Source organism: Cryphonectria parasitica, assembly GCF_011745365.1.
Source record: "Cryphonectria parasitica EP155 unplaced genomic scaffold M406scaffold_2, whole genome shotgun sequence".
In the NCBI taxonomy this organism is placed as follows: domain Eukaryota; kingdom Fungi; phylum Ascomycota; class Sordariomycetes; order Diaporthales; family Cryphonectriaceae; genus Cryphonectria; species Cryphonectria parasitica.
In genome coordinates this window covers 679,148-692,022 of record NW_024468910.1, presented here as the reverse complement: position 1 = coordinate 692,022, position 12,875 = coordinate 679,148, and the positions used below count along the sequence as shown (strand labels likewise).

Genomic DNA, 12,875 nt, shown 5'->3' with positions numbered 1-12,875 from the left:
GAATAGTTGAAACAGTATGCAGAGTTCTTATGCTACGGGATCATTTCATCAAAACTTTTCAAGAGAGATTGCAAGAACTTTATAGTAGAGGCATTAAAGCATCAAGTATTTGATTAAGCTCTGTAGCGCTGCGCTAGTGCGAAACTCTTATGCTAATGGATAGTAGATAATTCTAATCTTCATTGCTGAATCATTAGAGAATATTATGCTAAGTTTGGATATTGAGATTGAGATTCTATAGTAGCTCGTATCAAGCAACTTTACTACTGAAGAGATCTCTGAATAGATATAGCTAATGCTATCTCGGATTGCAAGAAGTATACAAAATTCAATTCAAAGATGTGAAAGAAAGAAGTGATTCCGATCCTTCCAAGTTAACCCTTTACAAGGATTAGCATCAACATTCAACATATAGCTGAGAATAGCAGTTACAGATACCTTGCAGAAGCTTGCTGTAATCTAACCAGCTATATGCTTGCAAGACCTCTCAAGAAAGCTACAGCTGCAGAAATAAGGAAGTTCATTTTGAAAGAAATCATTCTTATATTCAGATGCTCTCTCAAAATTACTGTTAATAGAGAACCAGAAAACAAGGCTGAGATAGCTAAGACCATCAGAGCTCTTGGGATCCTGCTTGTTCAGATCTCCAGTTATAATCCCTATGCTCAAAAACAAGTAGAAGCTAATCATCTTTCCTTAGCAAGTGCCCTTGCTAAGCTAGCTAATGCTTAATTCTGAAAATGGAGGTAATACTTGAGATTTGCACTCTTCGCTAAAAGAACTACAATCCGCCAGTTGCATAGATATAGCCTCTTCTATTTGATTTTCGGTTGGAAGCTGCTTATCCCAATTGAAACTGAAATCCCGATGTAGAGAGTTCTTATATAAACTGAAGACTAATCCCCTCAGAAAGCATTTAAAATGCAGTTAAGAATGATTGCAGCTAAAGAAGATAATATGCAGAAAGCAATTGAAGCTATTCAGGCATACTGTTAAAAGATTGCAGCTAAAAATCAAATGCAGAATCTAGTACGAAAATCTCGACTGAATATTGAAGATCTTGTGCTTATCTATAATCACATCCGGAAAATGAGCTACTTACATAATGCTAAGATCTCTTATAAGTAGAAGAGTTCATACCTAATTGCTCAGATCCTAGACAAACATGCTTATGAGCTCAAGATTACAGACAGAGTTCTGCTAAAAGGCACATATTCAGCTACCAATCTCAAAAAGTTCGTGCAGAATATAGATAGCATTTGGGAATCCGAGATGCTCATGCTCTGGGAAGAAGATATCGAGCTTCAATCTGGCTAACTATTAGCAGAAAAGCTGGATTCGATAAGAGCTTTCTAGCAAGAGGAACCAGACAATAATATCCTCGAAGTTCAGGAAGCAGATTTAAGCGACAACGCTATATTCTGGATTCCAGATATCATTGAGCACAATCTTACGCCTGGCTAGACCAGTTCTGATCCAGAGACTGTTAATCTAGCAACTGAAGCGGATGATAATGCTGAGAATGGAAATGGAGTTAGTAATAGTGAACATTTTACACAGGCAATAGAGAAGGAGAGATGAGAACAGGAGAAAGCAGATAGAAGTAAGATGTTTATATCAATTCCAACTAAATCAGCATTCCTAGCTCGTAGAGGAGATTGATTTCTTTCTGTTCATATTTCCTTTTTGTTTGCAAAATACATTTTCTTTTCATCTTTCCTATTTCATCTTATATGTTTTGCTGGAGAAGGAGGGATGAAGTATTATCTGCTACTACTTGCTACAGAATACTGTAAACCCATCTAAAAATTTCAAAGCACCCAGTACAGAGCATGTTGATCAGCTCTGAAGCTATTTTCGTTGTTCAAAAATTGCAGTATATTGGAATGCAATGCATGAAAAATGCAGAGCGCTGAAGAAATACTGCAATCTATAGAAACCCCTTACTTTTATACATTATTCTTATTACCGGAATATCCGTAAATATCATCCGATAGCTCTCTTCTTATTCTATTCAGATCTATATTATCCATATCATCCGCTGAAGAATCGTTGTTAAAAACAGAGGAAGAATCTTGAAACTGAACGAATTTAGCTCGTTTCTCAACACGAGATCCTACTACAGCCTTGCTCTTGCCTTTATCCTTGCTGCGAGATACAGATTATAGAGCTGCTTGCTTAGACTCAGATACTCCCTTCTTGGGAGCAGAAGAAGCAGTACTCTTCTTGCTAATCTATGCAGATAAAGTTAGCAGTAATCTTCTTGAGCATCGCAATCATAGTTGGTTATGAGACTTATAGTATCCTGTGAATACCATTTTCTTAGTATAAGAAGAATTCATTTAATCTGATTATATGCAATATCTTTATTCTGCATAAGCTTGTATTGAGCTTTAATAATACGCTTAATATCAGCATTGGAGTTGATTTGAGAATCTATCTCGATTATACATCAAGAGCTGAGTTAGTAAAATAAGTGCTAATGCTGCAAGAAGAATAATAATTAGTATATGCTCAAACCTAGTTAAGAATATTAGAATAGAAATCTTACTTATATATTGCGCTCTTTGATACAAGAAAAGTCTTTGGTATAGTTATACCCAAACTCTGCATAATAAATGCAGTTGCTATACTTTCTATTGAAGAAGCTCTCCATTGAGATGCATTCTAGAAAAAGCTAGTTAATATTGATCTGCTGCTTCTATATAAGCATGCAAGCAGTAGCGTATCGACGGGAGCAGCAATCGCAAGAAACTAGATTATGCTGATCATAGAACTGAATAAGAAGAGAATTTACTCGCTCAGATCGGGAGAAGATGCGAGTAAGGTACTCGCTGAAGAGCTTCCAACCGGCTTTACATACTACAATAGGATTCAGTTTGATAGAATCCTTATTATTCAGCCTTGCGAAATGAGCAGCAAAGCCAGGGCTTGGCAGTGAGTTGTTCCAAAACATGATATCGCCTTGAATATCCCAAGAAGCGTATATTAAGCCAAGATCTCCCTTGATAATATTGAAGTCTGTAATGTTAAGGAAGTTGATATGAACATTCTTGAGCTAGTAATAGTTGCTGCTCTGAGAAGGAGGAATCGAAGAAGAAAACCAGATCCAGATCTTATTAACTTTTTGAGAAGCAGTGTTTACCTGCGAAGAGAAAACAGCATTGGTAACGATTCGAGACATCTTGAGTATATTGCAGAGCTGGGCAAGAGAAGGTTGATAGAAGGAGAAGTTGTTGTATGAAGGATGAATTGAAAGGTAAGGTGAACTGAGGAAGAGATTGTTGAACAGTTTGCTGAAGGTTGATGAGATAGCAATAGGTAACAAATATACTCAACTGAGTTACCACGCTTTCTATCCGGTCTGTTGCTGAATAGCTCCTATCTAGCCAAGGATAAAGCTGTTTGCCTTGTAACAAACGGAAAGCAGTGAATTACTTGGATAGTTGCTAGATAAGATAAATTAGCCATTCCATCCATACTCGCAGCTAGCTATTCTTCTTCCTCCTTCAACCTCTTTACAACCACCTTTTTCAAGCATATATACACCCTTTTTCTTCCTCATTAACGCTGCTCCAGATCTGTATACTGATATCAGAGCAAATTGTTAACTGCTCTGCTTATATAACATCATCTTCCTTAACAGATCCTCAAGCTGAAGCTGCATTCTTCTCTACCTTTCTTTCTCAGTCAACATCCTCTCAGTCCCTTAACTTTATACCTTTGCAAACCCCTCTCGCAATTGCTTACCTTCCGATAAAGCTGTTCTTTTCTTTTCACTTTCCTTTCAACTCAGCAGCAATAGCCGAATTCAAGTACTCTCTGTTCCCACCTATCCAGCATAGCTGAGGGAACTGGATGATCAAAGCCTACTGCTTTCGGACTGTTTTTCCCAGAGCGCTGTACCTAACTGAAGTAATCAAGAATCATCCGCCCTACTTCAGTCTAAGGGATGAAGAAAATCATCTAGCAGCAGGACTCGTCGAGAAGTACTTCCCAGAGTTGCTCCCTTGCAAGTTGTATTTGCCTACGATCTTCAGCGCTAATCCTTCCAGATACCTTCTCGATATCTATAATCTAGTTGGATTCTTAGATGCAAGAGTTCCTTAAGATATTAGTTTGCAGCACGCTATAGCTGCTTTTCGTTATTACGCTCAGTACAACCAACAAAACGTATTCTTGATAGGATGCCTTCATATTCCATTGATAGCCCATTCATCTAGCTCTCCTGATATTCTTAATAAGCAGGATCTGCTCAGATATAAGGCTAGACAGAGGCGCCTATGGGTTCTTCTCTCAGTCAATACAGCAACTTCAGCTTGTGCTCTATCTTAACTCGATATGAAAACTGAAAAAGGATTTTACATTGCTATATACAAATCCAGCAATATCCTACTAGCTTATACAAGCAAGCATTATCTGAATAGTTAGCTCAGGAATGCTAGAGCCAATCAGGATTGGGATTTCGAGAATGTTCCAACTATGCTGCTAGATAATGATTCGAATGCAGCTCTGCTCTATACAATCGAACTGTTTCGCCTTTGAATTCTGGAATCTACTGATTTCTACCAATCATCTAGTAGCTGTTCAGACTGGAGGCAAGCTCTTTATCTTAACTATAGAGAGACTACACAAAATATGGAAGAATGGGGTGCAGAGATAGCTATAATGAGCCTGCACTGCTAAGCTTTCTTCTATGAGCTGGGATATAGCAACTATATACGATATCCTGATTAGCCATTAAGAAGAAGTGCTTTACTTCAAGAATACAAGGCTGTACAAGTAGAAGCTGGTGAAATACTGAATATAACTTACAAGCTGAATGTTACCTTCTTTGTGAAAGGAGTTGCAGACTTGCCTAAACTATCTATTGAAGGCAATCTCGATAGAATGAGAAGGAATATATCAGCCTTTGCTCTGGAGGATTTCAGAGCGAGTAGAGCACCCAGCCTAGTTCCATCAAGACAACAGTTCCGAGAGAGCATAGCTCCAGCTAGCCTGATCTTGCATTTATCAAGAGAACGTAGTATCAGCTCAGAGTTAAGTCGATTCCTATCCGGAACTCCTACCAATCCTTACTCCTCTTCACCTCGAGAAACGCCTATTGATCCAGAACCAACAATCAACCTATCAATACAGCAAACAGCTAAGCCTGAACATGCTACTGAAGCCCCATTGCATCAGAGACTGAGAAGCAGCAACATCATGCCTCCCAGTTTTCCTGATAAACCTCAGAAGCCTCGTATGCCTCTATAGAATGAGCTTCATAGCCTTAACCCTATCAGGCTCTCAGTAGGTTCTCCGAACTGAATAGAGTTTGATTATGCTATCAAGATGGATATGTATGAAGCGAATTGCGAAAGAATCCGTCGAGTGAGGATGCAGAATCAGGAAAGAACTGCTGCTGCTGCTGCTGCTCGAGCGGAGTTTGAAAGCAAACGGAAACAGAGAAGAGATTAGCGTTAGGATCTATCCAGATCATGCCCGTATTACAAATGAACTGAAGATGGATACTGATACTCCTGCATTGATTTGAATAATAGCTCAAGCAATAGGAAGAAGTATAAGAGTTGAATTGGGGAGGATGGTTTGGTTTGCAGTATTTCCTTTAGCAGTTTGCAATGAATTCTTTATTTCTTTACTTCATCTCCCTCTGATTAGATCTGATACACCATTGGACTTGTTACAACTTTGGAAGAAAATTGCTGGGGAAGGACTGTTGTAGTGGCCAGAGTGGTAGTCTGTAGGACATGGAGTACAGTGAGTCAAGGGTCCTTATACATATAAAGGATACCACCTACTTTTCAAATTCTTTAGCTATAAGCAACAATGAAGCATCCTTTCTCTTCTTTTCAATTTTGAATCCTTTGGACAGGTCTAAGACAGGTTTTTCACCCTGTTCTTGTGCCCGTGTGGCCTTAGTTTGCTGTCCTCATCTGCACAGGCACGCTTGGGTTGCACGAGCCCTTGCCCATTGCTTCGGCAGCTGTTTGTCCCTTTTTCTTTCGAGGGCGACGGCGCCCTAGTTCTGGTTCACCACTATACCAGCGCACCAGATACCTCGGCCTCAAGATCGGGGATAAGGACGTGGCCTTTCCCTAAGTACACTGGGACAGCGAAGCGTTCAGCAATGAGGCGGCAAGGGTTGAGGATAGAACATCCTTATCCCTATGGGTGAACTCTGATTGGAAAGGAGACAAGGCGACGGGCCGTTCAACGTACGGCGTCGCCGTTCAGATAAGCAATGGCGCGGCCAACTGGCGTGCAAGACGGATGTACGGACCGCATGATGCTGTCTACAACAGAGGCTGAATATCACTCCATCTGCAAGGGAATGCAGTCAGGTCTCTGTCAAAGGTGCTCAAGTCACAGAGAATGGCAAGCGAAATAACAATAAGGCCGCCGCTGCTTGCACAGAGTGGCTGCTAAGAGTTGAGCAATGTGAGAAGCAGCTCATTCCTGAGGTGGGGGTTGAGAGAATTGCATCAATTTTCGCACAGGCTTTTTCCTGTTTCAAGTGCCATGCCCTATACGCCTGTTTCCCCTTCTATGAATCCCTGCTCTCACCCTTCCCAGCCTTCAGCTTGGCCTTTTCCAAAGCTTCCTGATAAATCTCCTCCTAACTCTTATTCTCATGAAGCACGTCTCTCTGCAGAGTTAGGGCTTCAGCAGGGCTCTTCAGGTTAGCGATGGGCTCCTTGGATTTACCGGCTTCAAAGTGTTCCGAAGTGGCTTTCGAATTTTTCTGGTTATATTGAATTCATTGTATCCTGTAATTGTTCAATCTGAAGCCTTAATTGTATCTTGCTTATTGAGTTGCTATTAATCCTTCTTTTTCTGTAATCACTATGGCTGAATATACAATCCACTCCCTGGTCTTGTATCAGCTGGTCTAGTTCATATGAGCAATTGCTTATATTCCATGAGCTTCCAGCAGTATTTATGTCAATGCTAACCCAGATCTGCAACTGCAGAGACGAGACCTGTACCTTAATCATCCGGCTAAACTGGTCCTGCGCAAGCTGACCACGAGGGAGAAGTCTTGCAGCGCGGACTGTTTGTTCATCGCCTCGGAAATAGATTATACTATCCTTGATTTGCATCAAGAAACTATGCAGCCCTGAGCTGCGAATAAGCCTGCATTGCAGGTATAGAATGCAGAATGCCGAGGTAGCAAGGCATGGCTGCTCAAACAGCTCAATGAAGAAAAGTTGTGCTGCAATAGAGTTATACATCGATCTAGGGAGATCAGGTCCTGAGGTAATCGTGTAGTTCGTAGTAATGGGAAGCTTTAGCAAAACATCGTCTATTGATACCTTTCGTGGAGCATAAATGATCTGAACTCCATTAGTAGAGTGTAAAGAATGCAAGCTCCAGTTTAATTGGTTGCCAAAGCTGATAAGTCGAAGCACCCCCTTGTGGACACCCCCCCCTTGTGGACACCTCTGGCCAGCCACACCGCCATTTCCACCACCTTTACTTTTATAATCTTTTCTCAACCAATTCTTATCCGAATAACTTCATCTTTTTACAGGGCCTTCATACGACAATAATGAAGTCATATACCGAGTGTGAGGTAGCCCAGGCCGTCGAGGCTGTTAAAAAAGGCTGGTCTCAGAAACGAGCCGCACGCGAATACGGGATCCCGAGGACTACTCTTCTTCATCGCCTGGCAGGAAGAGAATCGCATCAAACAGCTCATCAACATCAGCAAAAGCTCTCCTTTCCTCAGGAAAAGAAGTTGGCTGAATGGATTCTTGTTCAGGAAAGCCTAGGGCTTGCACCAAGCTATTCAGAGCTTAGGCACTTTGCTCAGAGGATCCTGAAGGTTCAGAAAGATACTCGAGAGCTAGTGTAATGAGCACTGCAGTAATCCGAAGATTCCAAAGTACATAAAGGGTTTATGCTAACAAGAGCGATGCTAAGTATAGGCTTTGAATACGGAAATACAACTGAGATAACTGTATAAGTGTTCACTACCTTTGGAGCTATCAGAGTAGGGGAGTAATCTGATACTTAGATTGATAACTGAAGAGCTATATACTCATGATCTATCTCATGATAATAAGCGTATTCTTATATATCCAGCTCTTCAGTTCTAACTATGATAACTATATTCTAATTTCTCATAGTTATCTTCTGACTCTGTTAACTATGTTCATAGCTAATATAGTTGCGCTAGTAATTCTAACTCTGGATTATATAATCCTTATTAGCTGTTCTGATGTTGAGTTATGATATCTGGTTCTTCTGTTAGCTGAGCATGATTCGTGATCTGCATGTTGGATGGATTATAACATCATCTCTCTTCTATGGATCGTTGTTCCTAATGATTTTCTGTAAGTTCTCTCAGCTATTCTTCTTGTTATACTTCATGCTTTCCTGATTCATCATGTTGAGCAGAGTCAACAAATCTCGCATTTGCAAACCCTTCTCTGTTCCAAAAAGTACCTACAACCGAAATCTCCTGGTTTCTCGCCTTCTGGAGAATTTTGTTGAGATGCTCATCTGTTCTTACTGCAAAGAGCGCGGTTTTGAGTTCTGCAAGGTATTTTCCGGAGACTCTTCTCGTTGCATCAAATATATTCGCCTAGATTGCTCCAAGTACGATGTTATAGATTCCTCTTCCGAGAAGCTTTGCAATATTGCTATCCAACATTGAAAGTTGGAGGATGAGATTGAGAGGAAGGAGACCGAGCTTCTCTGTCTGTATTAATAGAAGTGGATGTGGTTTGAGAAGATGAAATGTGCTCTACGCTGTAGCATTACTCGCATAGAGGAATTGGACTGCATGGAGGCTGAAGAGCGTAAGGCCGAGCGTCGCTGTGCTGCTGTGATTGTGCAGGAGGTGGTTCTCGAGGAAGCTGCTGTGATAGCTGGGGATTCTTTCTTTGAGAGCTTTGATTGGAATTCTGTGGATATAGGGAATTCTGTAGTAAACTGGTCTGGTTTCCTGAAGAGTAAGATTTCTGAAGCTCCTGGGTTTCAGTTCGGGGCGGAGCGATCATTCTAGGCGCTGGTTTCCTGGAGAGTAAGATTTCTGAAGCTCCTGGGTTTCAGTTCGGGGCGGAGCGATCATTCTAGGCGCTGGTTTCTTTCCTTTTCCAGTATTCGATTATCTTTTTCTAAGCGTTTTTAATGTTTTTCTGTAGTTTCTACGAATTTTCGCTTGCTAGATAATCTTTCCATTTGATAAGATATTCCCTTGTGCTATCTATGCTTCTGTATTTAAGGATTTTCTCTATCTCATACTCTGATTCATTGTTTTCTACTTCTGCTGTATCATCTGCTAGTATTTCCTGTGCTGCTGATTCTAGCAGTGAAATGTGGAAAATCAGATATATTTTCATTTTATAAGATAATACTAACTTGTAATTAACTAGGGAAATCTGTTGCAAGATTTTGAATAGTTCTAACTTCTTATAATCGAGCTTGCTGCTGGATCTGATTGTTTTAATATTTTTCCAAAGTAGATAAATCTTATCTCTCTTCTGTAAGATTAATTTCTCAATTCTTTTGAAGTTTGTATATTGTATTATTCATTTCTGAATGAATTATAGTTCTAATTAGAATTCTTTCTGAACTTTTTTAATCTTTTTAATTCTTTTGTTTGCAGCTTCTGCATCTGCTTCTAGCAATGCTTTGTAATAAGCTATTAGATTATATCTATAGAATATAGAGAATAATGATTTCTTTATTATGCTTATATCTGCGCTATTATAAGCGAATTATATAAGAAATAATAGATTAATTTAGTTATTCTGTTTCTGATTAATATAATATTGAAGATACTGCTTAATAATTTGATTTATTCTTTCTGTTTATTCATTTGTCTGCAGATGAAATGCTATAGATATTCTGTAGTATATTCTGAGCTGCTTTATAAGCAAAGTTCAAAACTTTGAGTTGAATTTTCTGTTTCTATTGGAGATTATTTCTTCTAGCATGCTGTAATTAGCAATAATTATTCTGAGAAATTGTTATGACCCATCCAACATGCAGGTCACGAAAACAAGTCACGAGTAACAAGGACCAGATATCAAGAATCCAACGTTCTGACAAAGCATTGATTACATACCCCAGGGTTAGGGTTGTAAAGGAGGGAGGATCGTTGAGCTCGCCAGCGATCCCAACGAGCTTCATACCTTGAATCGCTGAGCTCGCCAGCGATCCCAACGAGCCGTACTGAAGAGCTGAATATATAAGGACACGTTCATTACCATTAGATGGATTCAGTACATAGCTCTTCAGTTGTTAATCTAAGTATTCAGTTTTATATACTGAGTAGCCTCAAAGGCAGTAAATACTTGCATCGCTTATTAGGACTTGTACGGTTCCGTATTCAAGAACTTGATACTTTAATACCGCTCTTGTTAGCATAAATCCCTTCGTATACTTAGGAATCTTCGGATTGCTGCAGTGCTCATTACATTTTGACAACTCTTGTTCAAGAACAGTTCAGTGTTATCCTCTTGAGCAATACGGAATACGATGGCTCCTCCAGGAATCCCTTCGTTCTCGCGCGCCCCTACTCAGGAAGAACTAGTCAACTAGATGTATCAGCTTATCCAGCGTATTCAGGATCTGCGCGAACAACAGCAGGCTCAGAGCGCTACTATCGCTAACTAACAAGCTCAGCTAGCCTAATAGGCTCAGCAGGCGCAGTTTACCTCTGCAATCATCAGTGGCGCTGGAAAGATATACAAGATGGATAAACCCGCTATGTACGACGGCAATCAGAAGACGCTGCATAAGTTCCTTATCCACTGCAGAGCGTATTTCCTGCATTACGAGACTCAGTTTATCAAGAAATCTGAGAAGATTATTCTTGCAGAAACTTATCTCGAAAAGAATGCTCTTATTTAATACAAGCTTTCTCTATGCAACTATTTGAAGCATCAGAATAATTCCAATGCATATACCCAGAATACCAAGAATATATTCGATTTCTTTGAGAGCTTCAAGAAAGCTCTCAAGGAAACCTTTAGTAATTCCAACGAAGAATATACTACAGCCTAGCAGCTCATAGATCTCAAACAGACCAAATCGGCTTCTGCTTATACAATCAGATTCAAGCAGCTCTTAGCAAAACTTCCGTAGGAAGATAAGAATCTCATGAAACACTATTATAAGGAACTCAAAAACGATATTAAGAACAAGATCTTCAAGCAGGATTGGCTGGAGAACTTCGCAACATTCTCCAATCAAGCTATCCGCATCAACAACTGTCTATATGAACAACGAGTGAAGAAATCCAAGAAGAAAGGAAGCTAGACTTAGAGATTTCCAGCTAATACAGGCAAGAAACTCCAAAATAAGAATAGCAGTCGATATAGCAATACAGCCCAGAGCAGCACTATGTACGCCAGCCCCATGGAGCTCAATGCAGCCAACAGGCAGTATAGCAAGAAGAATGATATTATTTGCTACAACTGCAACAAACAAGAATACATCGTATGCAACTGCTATCAATCCCGGAAGAACAAATAGCAATTAGTCCAGAAAGAACGCTAGATGAATATCGCTTAATAACAGAAATCCAATCAACTAAGCAAAAATACCTCCTCGGAGCAAGTATCAGATTCTATCAATCACGGAAGTCTTAGCTGAACATTCTGCTACAATAATAACTGCTTAATACACCTCTCGAATAAGAAAGGTTCAGAATGGTTCCCCCAGAAGCCTCAGCATCGCAGATAAATAGCAACAGCAGAACGAGGATGCACGCCTAGCACCCCCACGAGTAGCAACTCGAACTGCTTCAACATTGTGAAACAGAGCATTCAAGCGTTGGAAGAAGAGCTTAGCAACGATACCCTTCGGCATTCTTCATCGCTTACGCTAAGCACCATGATTAGAGATATAAATAAGAAATAATACCCTCTTGATTATTGGTATGAATACCTAAACAATACTGAAAACGCTTCTCAGGCAATAGAAAGATCAAGCTAGAATGAGCGATTCAACAATTCACCAGAGTCTCCTGTGAACAATAAATCCAAGAAACCTACAGGAAGATTTCCCTTTAGCATTGGATGGAACAAGGAAACAATATGGATCAAATATCTCGTTTACAAAATAGAGCTGGAAAAGCTCTTCACTTGCATTCCCTTGTAGAATATCAAGGCACAAGAAGATAAGAATCCTCGAATCAGCTCATTCCATAATCTATACTACGAACTAGCATGGATCTCCTGCATCTATCATAGCTGCAGAACGCATTTCTCAGACAAGGCGCAACACGAATGGTTCTCCGTTAGAGAACCAGAACAAATCCTTCAGGCTGTTGAAGAACAGGAACTCCGCTTCAGGAAGGTTCTCAACAAGCAGCACTACAATATATACATCGAACTACCAAACAACTGCTCCATGCAATGCATGAACAAGGAAATAAAATGGTAGCAGTACAAAACAATACTCTGCATGATTTACATCAATGATAAGATTCGTAATTAGCATTAATAGAAGAAAAACTAGGAATAATAATGATATAAGCAAAAGCAAGCTAAGAAGCTTGCTTAAGAAGCAGCAAAGCAAGCTCAGAAGAACTAGCAGTTCTCAACAAACTCAAAAGAATAGAATTGCTTATAAAAAGACTATAGATAATTAGACCAGAACAATTCCTATATGAAGCTTTCAGAACAGATTACACTTATATCAAGTTCAATATATACATTTAAGAATACAAGTACAGCGCACTATTGAACAGTAGCGCTCAGAGAAACTTCATATTCCCATACATCATTAATCAGATACAACTACAATAAAGATGGAAGAGATGCTCATACACTCTTAGCACTATAGAAGAATAATCTATTGCATACAACCAAGGAGTAATCGATAAGAAGACTGATCATCTATCTATTTTGATCCAA

The 12,875-nt window shown here is 39.8% G+C and overlaps 1 protein-coding gene across 1 annotated transcript; it reads left to right on the top strand.

Annotated features, from left to right (window-relative positions):
* Nucleotides 1-8,392: 8,392 nt before the first annotated feature.
* M406DRAFT_250937 (uncharacterized protein) lies at nucleotides 8,393-8,662 on the top strand (the record flags this gene model as incomplete). Its single annotated transcript, XM_040916730.1, has 1 exon — nucleotides 8,393-8,662. The coding sequence occupies one exon, from the start codon at nucleotides 8,393-8,395 to the stop codon at nucleotides 8,660-8,662; it is 270 nt and encodes an 89-aa protein (XP_040779269.1).
* Nucleotides 8,663-12,875: the final 4,213 nt, after the last annotated feature.